This window comes from Dendronephthya gigantea, unplaced genomic scaffold (assembly GCF_004324835.1).
Source record: "Dendronephthya gigantea isolate DGI-Jeju-01 unplaced genomic scaffold, DenGig_1.0 000073F, whole genome shotgun sequence".
NCBI lineage: Eukaryota > Metazoa > Cnidaria > Anthozoa > Malacalcyonacea > Nephtheidae > Dendronephthya > Dendronephthya gigantea.
In genome coordinates, this window is record NW_021163083.1 from 822762 (window position 1) to 842898 (window position 20137).

At 38.3% G+C, this 20137-nt stretch overlaps 2 protein-coding genes across 3 annotated transcripts in view; both read right to left on the reverse strand.

Moving 5' to 3' along the window:
• Positions 1 to 673: 673 nt before the first annotated feature.
• On the reverse strand, positions 674 to 7245 carry LOC114531657 (protein PTHB1-like). Its single transcript, XM_028553276.1, has 25 exons — positions 6963 to 7245; positions 6296 to 6434; positions 6113 to 6177; positions 5929 to 6042; positions 5671 to 5845; positions 5470 to 5551; positions 5205 to 5289; positions 5010 to 5105; positions 4789 to 4918; positions 4469 to 4589; positions 4284 to 4344; positions 4109 to 4185; positions 3980 to 4030; positions 3680 to 3788; positions 3479 to 3586; positions 3251 to 3339; positions 3096 to 3147; positions 2862 to 2954; positions 2587 to 2762; positions 2230 to 2382; positions 2006 to 2106; positions 1779 to 1860; positions 1635 to 1713; positions 1252 to 1452; positions 674 to 1135 (listed from the first exon to the last, which is right to left on the reverse strand). Exons 1-25 carry the CDS (start codon positions 7072 to 7074, stop codon positions 957 to 959), a joined length of 2730 nt encoding a protein of 909 aa, XP_028409077.1. The 5' UTR covers positions 7075 to 7245; the 3' UTR covers positions 674 to 956.
• A 180-nt stretch (positions 7246 to 7425) lies between these two features.
• LOC114531606 overlaps positions 7426 to 20137 on the reverse strand; it is a 29154-nt gene continuing 16442 nt past the window's right edge. For both annotated transcript variants that reach the window (XM_028553217.1, XM_028553218.1), the window contains 19 exons: positions 19192 to 19257; positions 18616 to 18649; positions 16782 to 17471; positions 14134 to 16629; positions 13696 to 13805; positions 13569 to 13624; positions 13338 to 13480; positions 12729 to 13040; positions 12214 to 12516; positions 11824 to 12123; positions 11416 to 11715; positions 10919 to 11215; positions 10364 to 10666; positions 9446 to 10007; positions 9194 to 9350; positions 8947 to 9013; positions 8499 to 8770; positions 8066 to 8249; positions 7426 to 7898 (listed from right to left, as the gene is read on the reverse strand). In XM_028553217.1, the coding sequence (XP_028409018.1) occupies positions 7561 to 7898; positions 8066 to 8249; positions 8499 to 8770; positions 8947 to 9013; positions 9194 to 9350; positions 9446 to 10007; positions 10364 to 10666; positions 10919 to 11215; positions 11416 to 11715; positions 11824 to 12123; positions 12214 to 12516; positions 12729 to 13040; positions 13338 to 13480; positions 13569 to 13624; positions 13696 to 13805; positions 14134 to 16629; positions 16782 to 17471; positions 18616 to 18649; positions 19192 to 19233 (6966 nt within the window). In that variant the 5' untranslated portion in view covers positions 19234 to 19257 and the 3' untranslated portion in view covers positions 7426 to 7560. The remainder of the gene's footprint in view (positions 7899 to 8065; positions 8250 to 8498; positions 8771 to 8946; positions 9014 to 9193; positions 9351 to 9445; positions 10008 to 10363; positions 10667 to 10918; positions 11216 to 11415; positions 11716 to 11823; positions 12124 to 12213; positions 12517 to 12728; positions 13041 to 13337; positions 13481 to 13568; positions 13625 to 13695; positions 13806 to 14133; positions 16630 to 16781; positions 17472 to 18615; positions 18650 to 19191; positions 19258 to 20137) is intronic.

A 20137-nucleotide genomic window follows, 5' to 3' on the forward strand; every position in this document is an offset into this window, starting at 1 on the left:
CCACGCATTCTTCTAACAAGATGGTTACAATAGCCACGAGGATACACTGTCACAATAACAATTATTATTTTGCATCCTCTTAAACTCCATTCCAAGTAGTATTTGATATTTCGTATCATCGCAGTTTATAAGTTCAACATGGAAGATTTTCGTACTTTAATCCATTTCAAAATGGAGGACAGTTGTCAATACAGTCTTGCATTCTCAAAGTTTCCATCAAAATCATTATCAAGATGAAGACGACTCGACTGTTGTAAGAAAGAGTTCAAGTCACTGAAGTTTTTTCTAGACAGTTTCATTCCATTTCTTATTGCTTTCTTTCAAAAATCACATGTTGTATAACGTGACATGTAGAAGGATTCTTCGTAGTCAGTTTGACTTCAACTAGAAAACGAACACACTTTCTTGATATTTCCAGAAATGCATAAAACAACATCCATTTTTGCATTCACCAGCCAAGAAGTGGACTCAATCCAAGACAAAGTCTGTTCTTGAAAAGGCAAGTCAATGGACCAATGCATTGGCATTGGTCAGATACAAATATCCCAATAATATTCTGCCCAAGATATCTTCGAAACGCTCTTCTTCGAAGCATCCAACACAAACATCAAAATCCACTGGATTTATTGTTTTTTTACGCGCCCTGTATAGCTAGGAAAACCAAAGCTGTGAATAAAATTTAGATTTTAATCATAAGTTATTTAAAATAATAATTTAGACATGTTTTAGAGTTTTAAATCTAGCGCTGGTTTAAATGCGATGTATTTACACAGAAGTTCTAATTGGGTAATTTTAGCAATGTAGCACTATAAGGTTATGCAATAGTTTCTATGATTATACAGTACAAGGTACTGTCCAGCTCCCGTATGTATCTGCCCGACATCAAACTCACTATCAAGGTATTGCCAAAGGATACCCGCTGACTTATATAAATGACGTAATGTACAGCTATGACGTCATGTTTCTGAAAAAGGTTTCATGTTTTCAAAGTCTCTGGATAACATGTCGCTTGAGTTAAGGTCGTGTTTTGGCTTCGTATTCAGTGAAGGTAGTTTGCCAACCAGCGTCGAGCCCCTTGCGCCGTCCATTTCAGGCGATATCTTGTCGTTTGATGGCGTAGGAGTCTTTATGCTCTCTAAAAGAAGATAAACACGGAGAGTGCATCTTTACAATGATTGCCTTGTCTGGATTACCTCTGCTAAAAAGAGTTCAACGAACAGTACTGAGTGTTTGAAGCATTCGTAGCTATACCTGATCTCTCTTCTTGTACAGATTCCAGTGTTGGGTTATGCATCGCTTCGTTTCTAGGAGTAGGGTTTGATGAAGATATCGTAGTTGATGATGTTTGTTCAAGATCTAATCGACTTCCCTTTCCAAGTCTGTCACAAAGCAACGCTATATGTTTCTTTAGTTTCGTCGTGTCTTTTGGAAATTGTATCGACTGTGTATTGACTACAAAAGATAGAGAAAATACTTTTGTTGTAGCAGGGCATTGGGATTACACATATTTTTAAATGTTTCGTATTCCCGGCAAAAGAAAGATAATTCAACAGATCTTGTGAGGTCTAATGGCGGCTCAACGGGATATGATAACAGATGGTTGTATCGTCTCGACAATGGTGACCATACAGTACCTGTCTGGTCTTTCACGCCTTTTGACAGACATGTTCTCAACAGATGTGTTACAGCAGTGTCTGTGACCTCTTCCCAGCCCTAAAAAGAGTTTTCCTTGTGAGACATGACAGTTGGATAGTTTTCGAGCTTTGCTATCGAGGTACCTGGCTTTCAGTTTCTGCAATTTCTGCGCACAAAGTTGATTCAAGAATCCGAAATTCCTTGTCTGTCATGTTCGTCCACAATCTGAAAAAGAAATTAGAGAACAGATGTTGTTTGGAAGAACTCTCTCCAGTTGGATTAACTTTCTTCTGCAGTAACTTTGAAGCAAAATCGATTGAGCTGTTTAGAACAGAACGAGCTATCTAATTTGAGTGTAATAGAATCTTACTTTATTAGGAGATTAATCATTCTTGTCCCACAAGATAACGCTATGACAGTTCTTTGTATAGCTCTTTGACAATCCTCTTCAGCCTCGCCAAGAGCCAGAAGCTAAATTTTCACAAGATATGATAGGTTTTACAAACGTTGAGCGTCCCCCGAGATCCTTAACAAATCCTTACAGTCTAGTAGAAAAACAGTCGAGTCAACATTGATATGTATGCATCAATTTACCTGACGATAGGTTCCATCCAATAACGTATCCAAATTGCCCAAAGGAGACGGTGTTTTATCTTTGTATTTTGTTAAAAGTCGTCTTTGTATCGCTCGAAACTGGGCTGATCGCTGACCAAGAATTTCACGGTACTTTTGTTGGTTAAGTCGTTGCTGAAATGGAGTAGGATATGTTAGGATGGGATAAGATAGTATAGGGCATGGTAGGATAGAGTAGGATATGTTAGGGTTAATAAGAATGAGAAAGGGCAGTGTGCTAACAAGATAGGATAGACTAGAACAGGATGAGGTAGAGTAGGACAGGGCTAGGACAGGACGGAGTAGAGTTTGGTAAGGTAGATACAAAGCAGGACTTACCTCAAAATGACTATCTATCAGTTCAAAGTAATACTGAAGTGGCAATGGTCCCATGAAAGACAATCGGAGAGGAACGCCGTCCTTCAACTCAGCAAAATGATTCTTAAGTCGTGTGACCAGCTCATGGACGATAAGCCATAAACCTTCAAACTTATCACACTGGATTCTGTATCTCTCTAGCATTAGAAATAAAACATAAAATATTACAACTATTTTGAAAGATTACAGGTAATTATGCCACGCAATAGGATTTGAGAGATGATGGTATTTCTTACGTGATGTTTTCGAAGCAAGAATGGTGACCACAGGTCCACTGTAGTACTCAATACCAAGAGCAACTAGAGGAACCAGCATGTCTTCCACCATTTCTTAAAGTAAAAGAGAAATCAATGATGCAGTCTTCTGACTAAGAATCTCTTCACATGACATGACACACTAGATTAATACGTTAGAGAAGATTGGCAGAGGTTTCTAGGATTAATGAAGTAGGTAAAGCATGCAACACTTACCTGGAAAGAGTTCGCCAAGATTAACAGGAGGTTTGTTGGTGTCTAAGGTTAACTAGGGTTAAAAGAGGACATATTGCACATAAGTATCTCATAATTTTCTCAAGGTAACTGACAGTAAAATGAGCTCAGATACGGGTAATAGAGCTTATGTCTACCTTGCAAACAGCATTCTTCACTGGAGGACATCCTTTGCTAACCAAAACAACGGGGAGTTCAAACTCACATTGACAAACCCGAGGAGCCTCTGCAACGATAAGAGATTGTAAGCATGACATGCACACACAAAGAGATCACACGATGTAACGTGGATATACGACGAACTAGGTCAAATAAGTGTTGAATTAAACAGCATATATAACCTGGCGAAATCTTATCCTACGAACCTGATAAGGTGATGAACGTTGCGATAGCTTGAATCTTCATTGTTGATGGGACGCAACCACCACAGAGATAGAACGATATCTCAATATCAGTGCTCACTTTAGTATCACCTTCAAAACACGAGAATTGAAATGTGGTAACTTTCAATAAGAAACTCGGAACCACAATCTACTGTATGAAGTGATAGTCTTCTTAGTTCTTACCAATACTTCGTATAACAGTTGATGGTTTGTTACACATGATTGGGTAACCAGCATCAACTGTGACCATCACGTTCTCAATCGGATGATTTGACTGACATTCGAGGGTAAGCTAAAAATTCAAAACTTACGATTATTTTTGACATCACGAGCAACCCAGGTCACACAGGAAAATACATTAATAAATATCCTAGTAACTACATGAAACTTTAACCAACTAACAAGAAACCGCCAGGAGAAATCAGGGAATGATTCATGAATTCTAGTGGTGTCTAACTGCATAAATACATAGAGCAAACTTACTTTGACCGTTATTGATGGAAATGTCTCGCCATTTTCATCGGGTACTGCACACTAGATTTCCAAAAAAAATAATCTTCACTGGGACAATATTAACCAGTGTTTAACAGGCTAACTTGCTTTGAAACTTACGGAATATTTGTCTAGAACTGTAGGAACATCAGCTTTCATTGTAATCTCGTCTTTTTCAGTTGGTTTAACTACAAACTCTGCAGAAGAGAAGAAACGTTGGCAAAACCATTCTGATGAAATCTGGGTTTAAAGAAGGAGTCATGAAATTATAACACATGGATGATGAGTGCTATACCTGAGTTTGATGCAGATTCTTTGATGACTTTATACAACTCTTGCATTTCATCTTCAACTTCCTAAAACAAAACAATCCTTTCTTTCAGTTATATATATCCATCTCCGTTGATTCTTCATGAAGGAATTTAAATAATTAACCCAGTTGACAAAATGAATGATCTTCAGTATCAGAGTATAGCTTACATCATATTGGACGTCGCGTGACTGGACGGGTGGAGTAACAAATAAGGATGGATCAGTTCCCAGATAACTGCAGTAGATATAACCTGTCTCATCCAATGTAACAATTATACCTTTGAGATTCCTAGAAATATTTTTAAATTGATTCTATGAAACACATTGAGGTATATAGGAAGCTATCAGGAGCACTATCAGCAGTTTGGAATGCAATAAATCAATTGAGAAGTGGTCAAGATCTGACAGAACACAATGCAATGAGATTGGACTACACCTGCCTGATGACTTAAATCATGGAGTCTATCTACAGATTATCCAGAACATACCCAAAGTTGGCAACTTTTGCATCAACTGGAATGTGGGGAAGCTGAGCTGCCCAGGCCAAAGTGACGTTTTGATAAATCATCAATGTTTTATTGTGAGTTCCAACCATCATATTAAATGTATCTTCTTTAACTAAATATTGTGAATGGAAAATACAAAATACAATTATATTTAACTTAGCCACTTTGAGAGAAGAAAAATACTCATGGCTGAGTGTACTTACAACAACCATAAGGCAGAATACAACTGGCATTGTATTCAAATTTCTTCATGAAAAGTAAAGCACCATTACATTGTAGGCAATAATATGATCTTTCTCCTATTAAAACAAATTACTCAAATAAGTAACCATGGCCTTGTAACATGTCGCCATATAATATACAGTCTGAGTAAGATGAAAATTATCAAATAGTTTTACCTAAGACAAATATTGCAGAGATATTGTTAAAAGCAACAACCATGACGTTGATTGCATTATCACCAATATTGAACGTCCAGTCGGGCTGTAAGAAGATGAAAAATGGTAAAAGCAATGAGGTATGTAGCCTGTGTACAGGTTCCCTGATGATATCCCATCTTTTGTGCAAGATAAAGAAAAAAAAGCAAACATATGTCAAAGAGCCTATGGCGGAGGAGGATTCGGGAGTAAGTATGAAATAAAATCTACCAAAGGCAATGTTTACCGCAAGGCGTTTTCCAGAGATCTTTTTCATTTCAGGTTTCTCTTTAGTTTCAGCCTCAGTTGCTGCAGCAAGGGTCTGATATCTGAAAAATAAACTTTCCCATTTAATGGGTCAACCATATCAATAAACAAAGTCTCATGACCTTTGCTATATGTAGATTGTAAACATTTCAGTAGATTTTGATCATCTCTGGTTACATACTTGTAGCATTCAACAACTCTTGATGAATTGCAGGTGACAAAGGAGTCTGTTTTGGCAACATATTGAATAGGACTTGGTAGTAAAAATCCTGGGAGAAATCTCCCAAAAGCAAACATTTCTTGCTCAAAAAACGACAGCATCCCATCCATCGAAGCAACGCAAATAAAATCCTTTCCTGGAGAAAATGAAATAACCATGTTAATAATGCATTATAAACAGAATTATAGTCATATTCTGCTCATAGAGTCATAATTATACCTTTAACTCCACCAAAGGGTCCATAGGTAAATGAATATGATGTTCTGTCCAAAATATGCTCATACACAAGGTTCAATGTGAAGTGGTTGCCATGTTCAACAGCTCCTGATATTACTACAAACAAATAGATTCTACAATGAGGTTTAGAAATACTTTTCATAACTACTTTAAAATAATTATTTACCTGAGACATTATAAACGGAGAACTTTCTTGAGTGAAGGATGCCCAAGTGAAGTTGATCACTTCCACTGTGAAATATAGTTGAAAGTTGAGTGGATATTACAAAAAAAATGGGAACCACGCTTGGGTTTATTTTCTATGATGAATTTTGTTGCTATTTACATCTCAAAAATATACAGTATGTACCTCACAAAATATCCTGCTTCAACTTGTAGTATTGGTTGAGTCATCTGTATCTCCAGCATCAGGTCCTCTGGTTTGAATTCTGCCGTACGAGGCATGAAAATTCGTAGGATTCCATGGTAACTGCCGACTATGATTTTATCTGAAGCAAATGTCACGGAGTTGATATGACATGAAACAAATGTCATTCTGTTGCCTTTTTTTAGCACACAGTAAGGAAACATGCAGTTTTGATAAATATTGAACTATACTAGTGCACATTTGCTTGTCTGGACTAACATACACATTTTGAAAGGAAATTGCAAAACAAAATGTCAAATTTATACTTCAGATTCAAACAATAATATACCAATTTGACAATTTGCAAAACAATTTTTACATGAACATTATCCAAATTAATTCATCATTAGATAAGACGCATGATTCCTTAAAGTGATTTATAGAAACCGAGTCTTTTCTTTATAAAAGAACAGAAATGTCAAACGTATTGATACAACATTTGACATTCAATAAATATACACAGCACTGCGAATCTGCAAGCAACGAAAGCAACGTATTGTACTAGTTCCAGACTTGACATCTCGTTGTACAAACGTACAATTCCCAAAACAAAAGTAAAAGCCTTTAATGACATATGAAAATAATGTTACACAGTTTTAATTCAACTTACCAGAGGACGTAGTATCGTTATCAATGTTTGCAACGCACAAACATCCCAGATCAAAGTCTTCCTCACTTCCTGCCCAAGTAGACCACCAATCCCTAGCTTTAAACAACGACATTATACAATTATTTCTGACATAATTTCATTTCTTTTCTAAACTTTGTTTTGCTTGTTGTCACCGCCATTGGTAACAAGAACGAGCCCGAGGTAGCCTAGGTCAGCAGCTGTTGCACACAGCGAACCCAAGTTGACCCAAGTGTTTTATGTTTTATATGATTAGCATAGATTCCGATACAAATACCTTGACCTAGAATAAATTGGACAAATGGAGCTCAGAGAGCTGGATTTGTAATATAGTCTTTCGCGTCTAATAGACATATGTACACTATCTAACTCTGGAAAACGTAATGGAAGTTATAACAAAAACACGCAATGTTTGGAGAACATTTTATTGTGCAAACACGTACAAATCATGAGCAAATGCCTCCTCGGGAAAGTTACACCACGTTGAGTATGGCAGTTGTTCGCAGCTCTTCCGAGTCTTGAGTCTTCTCTCACTGGTGTTTCATTCACACTCAGAATATCTCCTCTATTACACTGACAATTACACTAACGTTTCGTCCATTAAAACCCTTCTCGAATGATTATTATTCCCTCCTTTGCTCTGGTCATTTGTGATCAATTTTCTTAATTGCATTATCGGCGAGAGATACGGTTCTTCGTATCTGACTGCAGAACTGTGTGAAGGCATTAAACTATCTTCACTTGGCCGCCTTTTTCTTCTGAGAGCCTTCTTTATTCTTACCCAACGTTTTATTTCACAACGATGCTTGATTTTAAGAGCTTTTAGTTTGTCAGAAAGCTCGATACAAGATTCACGCATCTCTTGTTTTAAAGATGCTTGCGTGTTCAACACTTCAGATAATTTCTTTTTCATGAGATCTGAAAAAATGCAATTTCAGATTTCTATTTTGAAATTCATAAAACATAAAGTCTCTATTCTATTCCATTTCTTTGCCTACACAATTTCTCATTTCATTTCTGCTAGTTTTAGTTTCGTTCTGTTCCGTTCTACACAGACGTTTGAGATCCAGGAAGTGTATACAAACCTTTTTTGTACATCGAGTGGCAAAGAGTTCGCTTTAAGGGTTTTTTAAAGTACTCAATTAAGATCCCAAACAGAAAAGCAAAACACAAAAGAACCAAAGAGACGAACAGACATTTCTTGTAAATGATAAATGTCGGATCAATCAGAGATCTTGCACGTTTCACTGAATTACTCACATCAGTTTTCTTAAAAGAGAAAAATGTGATAAGAAATAGGTTAGATGTCAAGGGAGCCTTCCGGTTTATTTACGGCAGTTGATAGTTGCTGGAGGCAAATATAATTCTTCCTATAGTCCTAAAAATATCACTGCTTTAACCTTCGTAAAGCGTAATTGATAATGGCAGAAATGACTTAAATAATAGAGTGTAAGAAGTTTACTCATGCAATCATCAAATACATCACATACATAAGAGATTGGTCGAGTTGAAACTCACCTTAATCATATCAACATTGCCCTCGATTATCCTAAAAATTTCTTTCCTATTCTCACTAACATATCCTCGGAAACACTTGTGTAGTTTTTTAGCTTCGCCACCTAACACAACTCCATATGCCGAGGAATAATCATAAATCTTCTTGATTCGAACCCCAATGTTTTTAAACAGGTCTTTTTGACTACCAAGGACGTAGGCATCGATAAGAGCTCCTTTAACATAACCTTTGGATAGAGCGTTGTAGATGTCGTACAGATTATTATATGGATGTTCTACAAAAATTAAAAAGTTTCAGTGTTTACCTAACTTCAATCTGTAGTTGACTAAAGCGAGATATTCAAATCTCGGACACCCCCCGTGAGATCCATAGGGGTTCATCTGAGGTACTAGATACTGAATCAAACAGTATATTTCGTTCACTTTTCTAAGGGGATGTAATTCGATTTACCTAAATCAGCGTATGCATTCTTTCTCACAGCCAGTTGATGTTCGGAGGAGTTTTGAAGAACTGCGACCTAACAAAATACGACACAATTAATGCACTATTTAAAGTCATATCAGAGAGATTTATTGTCATAACTTTTAATAAAAAAAAACTCCTTTTCGAGAGCTTTTATCACTAAGAACTTATAGTGCGATTCATTTCAGTAAACATTTGATTCAAACAGATGAAATATTCGATCCAGTGCCATTACCTTTGTTCCATAAAGTTTTAACTCATTCGCGACAACTTCAGTTGTGATCTGTGATGTCAGAACAGAAGTGTAAAACGACATTATAATGGAACCTGTTAATATCCAGAAAATTCCAATTATCCGTCCCAGGATACTCCGAGGATATCTATCACCATAGCTGTGAAAATTGTAAAATTAGATCTCTTTCAATACCTTTGATCCAACACTGAGATATGGACCGTAGGGGAAAGACTTTAGGTATAGTTTTCTTACCCAATAGTTGTCATGGAAACCATGGACCACCAAACTCCTTGGTGGGATCCAGCGAAAAACGTTGGTGGAAATTGCTTATTATTTGTGAAACTTTCCACACCCCACGTTATGATACCAATCAACGTAATGAATGTAATCATGAGAAGAACAATTGGTAAGCTGTTTGTTATTGTATCTAATAACATAATCGATGCAATATGGGTATCATCAAGCAGTACGAGAAACACCACACCCGGGGATTCGACAAGTGGAATAAACTCGTAGCGTTTGTAGTACTTTACTTGATGGATCTGACCGCTCATAGGAAAATGTAGTTCGATTGCGTCACCGATATTTTTCCGGAATTTTGAGACGCCGGGTTTCAGATAGCTCTGGCCATCCAATGTGTGCCCTTCGAACTGTGTGACAGTCCAGTCATGTTCGTGACAAAACCCGCAGCACTTTTCAACCATGTTTGGTAGGATGGCTGGAAAAATCCCCTCAAGATTGCTGTTGTTTGTGTAAATATAGGGAGATGTTTTCCACCAGTTTGTCCTGTACGCTGATACACACTTGCAGGTTTCTAGAAAGGGGGAGTAACGAGTCGTTAATCATGGGATTGAAAGAGCCAAGCAGACATGATATGAACAAGATTGCTGAGTTTAGGGCAACGGAAGACAGAAAAGATGAGGGAAGCTAGCAGGTCGAGATGATGATGAAGCCAGGCAATAAAATGAGACTGGAGAGCTGAGGGAGACCTGATCAGGGATATTATGGAATGAAGAGATCAGAAGACATTGGCAGAAATTGTTGAGAAGATGAGAGAAGTAAGGTTGAGATGATATGGACACGTAATAAGAAATGAAGGAGTACAAAACTGGAGCATAGTGGATGAAAAGGGGCTGGTCAGTAGCTAGAGAATCGCCATCAATTCTCTACCTGCAGATATTTCAACAGCTGTTCCACTTCCTTTAATAGTTACTGCTCTTATCTTTATTTTATAGACGGCATAAATCTCCAGTCCCGTCAAAACATATGATAACGTTTTCGGACCAGTCGTTCGAACTACAGTCCTGCTAGACACTGCTTCGCCTGCCACATAGGTTTTCCAATACTCGATTTTATAGCCACGTAAGATTCCATGAATATAGAATGGATCGCTTATCGGTTTCCAACTGAGAGGAATTGAGGTTGCACTGGACTTGTTGATAGTTTTGAATTGCTCAGGAGCGCGAGTTGGGACTAAAACAAAGATCAATTATACAAGAGAGTAAGACTTCCAGGAATTGAATAATTGTAATTGAAGATAACTAACTGTTTTTTTATCATGAAGTTGTGGAAAGAAAGAGTGTTTTAGCTGACTTAGCAGGAAGGAGCCGATGGAAATGAACGAGCTATCGAGCATAAAAAAACTTTAGGGATTCCTCTAGGAACCGCAAAATATTAGATCATTGAAGACTGAACGTCTAGACAAGGAAAAACAGTCTCACTTACTGTCTTCATCCGTCCATGCTTCAAATTCAGGGCTTACCACACCAATACCGACCGTGGTGAAACCAGCAAGACGAAACACATACTTCGTGAATTTCCATAGATCTGTTATATCACTACTCAAGTCATTCTCAGAGACATTCTTGCTTTTCCATTCAGATTCACCAGCTCCTCTGAAAAAGGTGGAATAGCCACGCAATTTTCCATGAATGTTGGAGTAAGGTATTGCGTTCCATGAAATTCTAATACTGGTTGAGCTGGTATTTATCGCACGAATATCAGCTGGCCATGCACTTGGCACTAAACAAAAGGAAAATAATAGCTATGTACGAAACTTTGCATAACTTCTTTCATGTAAGAAAACCCCCGTTCAAAATATAATATAAAAACACTCAGTCAGTTGAACTGGGTAAAAACGACTGAGATTTATCTGTTATTTTGGTCTGTCACCAGCTAAAGACCTAAAGTTTGTTTCTTTAACGAAATACGTAAAGATTTACCATCCTCATTTGTTTTCACATCAACAATTTGAGAAACAGGTCCATGGCCTCTTGATGTGTATCCAGAAATCCTGAAGAAGTACATTCTAAATTTGTCAAGATTTTCAAGTACAACTTCTTTGCTCGTGGGCGGGACTGTCACATTGTGCCATTCTGAGGGGCGACTTTTTCTTCGGTAGAAAATAGTGTATCCTCGCAAAATACCACGGTAACAGGAGCGTGGTAAACGATGCCATTTTAACCAAATTGTACTTGAGTCGGTTGTACCGCCTGTGAGATTGCGGGGAGCTGAGCACGGCACTAAAATATTGTTTAAAAATAGTTAGTTAGTGAGTGACATATTTTCCTTTGGGTGAAGATTACTACACGGTGGACATCAACTCTCAGGGGAAAATCTAAACACATTACCATCTTCGTCTGTTGAAATCAAGATACTATCGCTAATCATCCCTTCTCCTTTAGTTGTGCTTGCGGAAATCCGGAACAAATATTTAGTAAACATTTTTAAGTTGGCAACTGTCACACGCGTCTCATATTCCTTCATAGTTTTGATAGTCCATGAACCGTTGCTAAGATACTGTTTATAATATACGTGATAACCAAGAATGACGCCATTTTTATGGTCGCTATGCACTTTGTGCCACTGAAGTCTGATTGATGTTGAATTACCATAACCATAATTATAAAACACTGGTGCTGCAGTCGGCACTACAATGAAGAATTGTGAGTATTAGTAGGTTTCATCGTGACGAACTAGCAAAAGCTATGCCGATTAAAAAGCGAGTCTAAATGAAGTACCATCTTCATTCGTGGACAGGAGAGTTCGAGGCGATATTCCACCAACACCTTTTGATGTAACGCCAGCTACGCATAGTTCGTATTGCGTGAACATCTTGAGATCAGTTAAATGAACAGAAAGCTGGTCTGGAAGAACTGTGACATTGTGAAAGGCCTCGTTGGTAAAATATGGTCTGTAGAACAAGACGTAAGCTCGTAGAATCCCATTTATATCCGCACGGGGCATTGCTTTCCATCTGATGTTCAAAGACGTTGAACTCGTGTTCGAACCCGCAGGCTTCAGAAACGGTGAGGCATTCGGTACTATCAGATAATACAAAGAAAAGCACGTTTATTAAACTTACAGCAATCTTACAAGCACAAAATGAAGGAATTAAAGGTTTGATTGACCCAACAGCCAACTCACTTGTCAGAGCTAGGTCATCGTCTCTAAATTGCTATTGGTCTCCCTGGCTTATTCTGGGAACAGCCCAAACATTCAAAATTTTGTCTATTATTCCTACAATCACACTCACCGTCTTCGTCTGTTAGTACCACCAGAGGATCACTTGGTATCCCTATACCACGCTTGTTCATCCCAGATATCCTAATTCTATACCAACTGTACTTTTTCAACCGATTCAGCCTGCCTTTGGTTGTATTAAAGAAGACAGTGACGTGTATTTTCTTTGACTTGACATCTCCAGTCCACGATAACTCCTCATACATGACAGAATACCCCAGGATTTCACTCTGCCCTTGTTGGCTTTCCAGGCGACTCCAGTGGAGAGTAAGACTTGTTGAAGAATAATTGAACGCCGTTAGATTTTGAACTGCAATAGTTGGAACTATAAGAAAGGATTTACAGAATTCATATGGATTAGATCATCTGTTCTGTCCCGAAGAACTCCATGCTTTGTAAGTGTTTAGTACAAAGAGATCTCTTGCCGTCTCTTGCAGTGTTTAGAAGCCAAAAAAAGTTCTCTAAACTAAGATAACTTATTTCGAAGGTTCTTTAATCTGAATTATATTCAGACGATGACATCTGATAGAAGCCAAGGCTCGTTTATGGAAACACATGGTTTATTTACTAACCACTCTACAACCAACACTCTTTTAATTGCGAGCAAAATTTATCAACCTACCGTCTGTTGAGGTAAAGAGAACAGGAGTGACATTGTACGGGCCAATTCTTCCTTCGTTATAGAAAGCATCGTAGAGAATCATGGCACCAGGAAAACTTCGTGAGAAATATATAACTTCCATAGCGGCTATCACACTTCCAGAACTAAAACACAAATACTTCATTACTTGATGATCAAGGTGAAGATGGACTTATGCAAGACCTTATGTTGTAGAATAACTAAAAAATTAACCTGTATTCCATGATTTTGATCTCCTTTATAACGTCTTTTGCATGGAGTTCGACAACCTGATAAAAAATGATCATATTTCAACGGTATACGTCATTGATTAATCTCATGAAACATACTCCAGGCTTACTGATGATCTCAGCTCAGTGTTGAGGTCACGATAACGTCTGCTTGAGTTATCCAAAAGCTCATCTGTCCAGTTTAAATTATCCAGTTTGAATTTTAAGAAGAAATCTATATCTAAAAGCAAGGAAAATATGGTAAAATATACTTAATACATTCATAGTAAAATTGACTATATATGTAATGGATAACTTCTGTCTAAAGCTGGTGTTTTTGCTGAGCTGATGCAAGTGCTTCATTGCTTCAAATGTACTAAAGAATCCCAGAAAAAAACAAAACCTTAACGTAATGATAAACCCAATAGCTCTATCATTTCTCTAGGATCTGTAAGATTGAGGTCCCGTCCTATTTTAGCAAAAAAGAGTACTTTTTCTGGCTGAAGTGAAGAATACGAGATTATCTACAGTTCTCTGAAATAAACAGTTCAATGATAGTCTATCATTACCTGGGCAAGGTTGAGTTTCGCAATGTTTAGACTGCACTGGGGATCCAAAAACCTTACAATCACGACCACCGAAACGAGGTGATGGGTTGGTGCAATATCTTCGTCTAATCTGAGTTCCGTTATCACAACTTTTACTACAAGATCCGAATGAAGACCAAGCGCTATAGTTTCCATGAATTGGACAAGGAGTCAGATTACAAGATACGACGTCTTTTGTTGGTCCAAGTTCAGAACAATTATCACCGCCATGTTGAGGCTCAGGATTTGTACAATATCTGTAACGAATGCGGATGCCAGACCCACAAGATTTGTTACAGCCTGAAAATTCAGACCAGTCGCTGAGGTTGCCATGTATCGGGCACGGCCGCGGGTTGCAGTGGCGGGTTTCCTCGCTGGGACCGAGTATGGAGCAATTTCTACCACCATAATTGGGAGCTGGGTCATCACAGAGTCTGGTACGCAGTTGGGTTCCATTTCCACAAGTCTGATCGCACTCAGTGAACTTTGACCATTCCGAATAATTCCCATCTACCGGACATGGTCCAAGGTCACATCTCACAGTTTCAACGTTAGGGCCTAGGGACGAGCAATCGTTCCCACCATGCCTTGGGACAGGTCCAGTACAATACCTATACCGTTTCTTAGAACCCTCTCCGCACGTGCTCGAACACTTCGAAAATTCGGACCACTCAGAAAAATTTCCATGTATTGGACAAGACGACTGAATACAGGGAGCTTTCTCTATATCCAGTCCAATGCTCGTGCAGTTTCTCCCTCCGTAACGCGGCTCTGGATTTGTACAAAAGCGCCGTCGAAATTTCGAGCTGTTTCCACAAGATTGAAGGCACGGTGAATAAGCAGACCAATCAGAATAATTGCCATGGATAGGACAAGCAGTTGTCTCGCAGGGTTTTGTCTCAAAATTTGACCCCAGGTTCTGACAATCTCGACCGCCATTACTTGGCGAGGGATTGTTACAAGTTCGGGTCCTGGTTTTCGAAGCATTACCACAAGTCGCAGAGCAGGTGGAAAACTCTGACCAATCACCGTATCCGCCGTGTATGGGACACCGCCCAAGATTGCACGTGTTTATCTCGTGATCTGGTCCCAAACCAGAGCAATTCCGACCGTCATATTTCGGGACGGGGCTCGAACAGGTCCTATTTCGAATCTTATAGCCGTGACCACATGACGTACTACACAAACTAAACGCTGACCAAGCCGAATAATTACCATCAACGGGACAAGGGTTGATCATACAAATTTGAATTTCGACAGCTGGTCCAATAAAAGAGCAGTTTAGCCCACCATACTGAGGTTTAGGATTTGTACAATTCCTTGTTCTATACCTTGTACTGCCTTTTCCGCATGTAAGAGAACATTCTGAAAAGTTAGACCAAGAGGTGTATCCCCCAGCAATTGGGCAAGATGAAACATGACACTCTTCTGTGTGTAAAGCTGGCCCGATGACAGAACAGTCTTGTCCACCATATTGAGGTTTAGGATTTGTACAATTCCTTGTTCTATACCTTGTACTGCCATTCCCACAAGACAGAGAACATTCTGAAAAGTTAGACCAAGACGTGTATCCCCCTGCAATAGGGCAAGGTGGAACATGACACACCTCTATCTGAAAAGCTGGTCCAATAAGAGAGCAGTCTTTTCCACCATATTGAGGTTTAGGATTTGTACAATTCCTTGTTCTATACCTTGTACTACCATTGCCACAGGACAGAGAACATTCTGAGAATTCAGACCAAGACGTGTATCCCCCTGTAATAGGGCAAGGTGAAACGTTACACTCCTCTGTGTGTAAAGCTGGTCCGATGACAGAACAGTCTTGTCCGCCATATTGAGGTTTAGGATTTGTACAATTCCTTGTTCTATACCTTGTACTGCCATTCCCACAAGACAGAGAACATTCTGAAAAGTTAGACCAAGAGGTGTATCCCCCTGCAATAGGGCAAGGTGAAACATGACACACCTCCATCTGTAAAGCTGGTCCGATAAAAGAGCAGTCTTTCCCACCATATTGAGGTTTAGGATTTGCACAATTCCTTGTCCTATACCTTGTACCGCCATTGCCACAAGACAGAGAACACTCTGAAAAGTTAGACCAAGAGGTGTATCCCCCAGCAATAGGGCAAGGTGGAACGTTACACTCTTCTGTGTGTAAAGCTGGCCCGATGACAGAACAGTCTAACCCACCATATTGAGGTTTAGGATTTGTACAATTCCTTGTTCTATACCTTGTACTGCCATTGCCACAAAACAGAGAACATTCTGAGAACTCCGACCAAGAGGTGTATCCCCCTGAAATGGGGCAACGGTGAGTGTTACACATCTCAACTTCGGATTTTGGGCCAAGGTAACTGCAATCTCTTCCTCCATAATCTGGAACCGGACTATCACAAACTCTAGTTCTGTTCCTTATGCCATTACCACACGTAACAGAACAAGAAGAAAACCCTGACCAGGATGAATAGTTTCCATGCACTAAAACATAACAAAAACATGAACTAGCATAGTATATTTACCTAGAAAGTCGATGTCAAGACCCGAACGTCTCTATCGAATTTTTAACTATTTTTTAAGTTCGACAAAGTAAAACATAGACAGTCGAGAGACAACCTGAGCAATTGACTAACCTCTTTCCTGATTTATCATCTGGCATATTCTTTCCCTCCCCAAGGTCTTGTACCAAATAGCAAAATCATCGACAGCAATCGGTGTTGCTTTTTTCCCACCATGATTGGCTCCCAAGATCAACAGCTTGTCTTCGCCTTTTTTCTTGTCAGATTTTTTTGTTCCAAACATAAAATCACTTCCTCTTGAGCAGTTGACAAACAGAGACATTTTCGGTTTGGCTGTAACGTTCCAAACCAGTGCAATGTGGTGCCAAATATGAGGTGAAAGTTCTGCCTTTATGCTGAAGGCATTTCTTGGTGTATTCCCGTGAAAAATTAGAAAAATTCTCCCATCTCTATACAGCGTGTTTACAGTTATTCCACGACTTTTTCTGCTTAAACCAAGCTGTAACAAAACTCCGTCGTTTAAAACTTTCTTTAAATTTACCCAAAATGACACAGTAAACCCATTCTTACACCTGGCAGGATTGGGAAGACACGTTTGGCTGAAATCTCCAAGTTTGACGTGCGACTTTGAACTCTTCGAGGTTTGAAGGAATTCTAACGCGTTGCCTTTCGGTCCAGGAATCACATTGTAGTTCCCTTCAATCATTGAACGTCCACCTCCTTTTAGATCTAAAATGGTATGGTTTACGGCAGTGTCGAAGTCCCAATAATTGACTGCGTCGTGAAACCATGGTAAATGAACGTCTGTATGGAAATGAATATTGAATATTATGAAATGAATGAAGTAGAAGATATCTCGGGGATATGAGAGGAGAAAGTTTTGGATGAATGGACATAAATAAGAGGGAAATATGTGAGGTGGTAGACATACAGAGAGGATCTGATGAGAGAAGCAAGATTGTGATTTTTTGATTTTTTAAATTTTTAAGGAAAGAGATATTAGGAACAAGCACATCGTGGATGAAAAAGATCAGAAAAATTGAGTGCATGTTTTGAAATTGTTAACGCATTGCATGTTTCGTAGTTCATTTTAATGTTTTCAATCTATTTGAACACAACAAAGTAGTAAAAATTTAATGCAGGCCTGCATGTTTAAATATTATTTTAATATCGACCACATATGATATGACTGAATCTTGTCAACAACACCGCTAGACATCTTTGTCTAATTACGTCGCATTATTCATCAGTTATAAAAAATTCAAGCTCTTTGTTTTATTTTACTATAAAAAAAGCGATAAGATAACTAGAGAAAGATCGTTTATCGAATCCTATGCTCCGTTGTTTTTTCTACTCAAAAGACTGCTCTAAGACAATATTTTGACCCGAAATAAAAACATGTTTTTCTTTGCGACCGCAAAGGCGCAAAACAATATCGCACGGCCCGTGTCAGGACATTTTTACGGGAAACTCAAATATTGATTTATTTATTTATAAATCTTGGCGATAAGCTGTCGTGGTTCGTGTCCAAACTCATGTGTTCAAGGAAGAGAACTTAAGAGTAAACCAAACCATTTTAGTCATGCAGTGGCTCTGAGTGCACGATATGAAAATAAAGTATTCCCTACTAGGAACTATGACTCACTCTAAAAACCCCTTGGGCATTTTTAGATTTTGACGAAAATTTTTTTTTAACGCAAGGTCAATATCATTGGACCACATGATCGAGATATCGCAAGTCGACAAGACCGCAGTTCACACTATCAACGTCAACGAAATTAACAGAGACACATGTTTCAATCAAGTTCCTGCTGGGAGATAAATTACGCGCTTGAAAAAACTGTCATATATATAGTAGTAAGAAATTGGAAATAAATAAATGATTTTTTTTCAGTCCATTCTTATACTGCGCATTCCACAGACACAATTTTAAAATCTCAACACTCACCGTCAGTCCTAGGATTTTCATTAGTCCAAGCGATCTGAAATGGAAAGAATAATCTTTTTAGTATAAGACCCGCAGACAAACTCCCCTACTTTGACTAATAATAAACAGTATAATTTTAATTTATCTACGAGGATTTTCTCCTGAAACATCGAGGAAGTATTTTTGTTGGTTCTAACGATTCTCACACAAGATGATGGCAAACGCCGGCGATTGAACTAAATCGAGTTGCTTGTATGCATGCATGCAATGTAAAAACAAAATTCCTTCAATGGACAAATGTCCTTGTTTTTAAATCAAAACCACAGATGCCAGCTTCATTTGTGCTAGGTTGTTTAGTGCTGAGGTTGTATAGTTTGACGAGTCATCACGACACAAACAAAGTTGGTCTAATGTACAAATATAACTGAATATACGATGGCATGCACAATCGTAAAAACTTAGGCACAATCGCAAAATTAAAAATTCAAGATGAGGCTGTTGCTTGCACGCGTAAATCCTGCATGAATTAAGGTTGCATAAGATAAGCGCTTCGCGTCTTAGTGTGATCAGACAAGGTAAAAGGAAATATTTACCTACCGATATGAGAGACAAAACTGCGATACACGACAACGTCTTCATTTATTTCACCTTCCTGGCAACACCCTTGAGAAAAAACGACAGGTTTGGATATTAACAACGCACGCTTTATATGACAGAAAAATCTTGTTCAGTAATCATTGTTTTGTAATTAAGATAAATTTAACTTGCTTAAAAACAATCTCTTTTTCTCGTTTCGTGCCAGATTAGCGCGTCCTGATATGCAGATACAATTGTAGAATACTTTTCAAATGCAAATATTTTAAAGATGTACCTATATATATATCATATACATAATGCAGATAGATTAGGTATAGATTATATCATATTTTTTTTTGAAAAAAAAAATGAGAAAGTTAGCTTGATACCACGATAAAGATCTCTCTCTTGTTTGTGACTCGACAATAAGAAAACCTCAAGAAATAACTTGAGACAACTAGAAGAACGGCACGAACGTAGGAATAAGAATCATCATTGCAAGTAGAGAGAACGCTTTCTGAGTAGAAGAAATTAAATGCAAGATGTGAAAGTCTCGTATAAAACAGCGAAGTGTATGAGGTATAGAAATGATATATTATTATTTATATCAGTAGAAATATTGAGATGAATCACGCCTAGGGTATTTTTAGCGGTTAGATAAGGAATTAGAAGATGTTTTGGTAAACATTTCAGAGAATTGCGATTTTCTATTATAGCCAAGGCGATGAAGCTAAGATAGCAGGCAAGATCGAGATGATATGGCGTGAATGACGAAGAAACACGAAGTAGTGATAGGTCTGTCATACACAATGATTAGATCAGAAGAGATGCAAAGAATACCTAATGGGGAAAGAAATGGAAAACATGCATGCAGGATTGATAACAGGGTAGAATATTTAAGAATTGCAGATGGATAGTGTTAGCAGGAGAAACGGACATAGAACTGCTTAGAGGGAGGAACTATGTT

What these genes read in the sequence shown, in the direction of transcription:
- LOC114531657 (XM_028553276.1), bottom strand. Translation starts at nt 7,074, where the DNA reads ATGTCGTTGTTTAAAGCTAGGGATTGGTGGTCTACTTGGGCAGGAAGT. An exon ending in AACTGTTATACGAAGTATTG is followed by an intron (nt 3,587 to 3,679) that starts GTAAGAACTAAG and finishes CGTGTTTTGAAG; the next exon opens with GTGATACTAAAGTGAGCACT. An exon ending in TTGCAGAAACTGAAAGCCAG is followed by an intron (nt 1,714 to 1,778) that starts GTACCTCGATAG and finishes AACTCTTTTTAG; the next exon opens with GGCTGGGAAGAGGTCACAGA.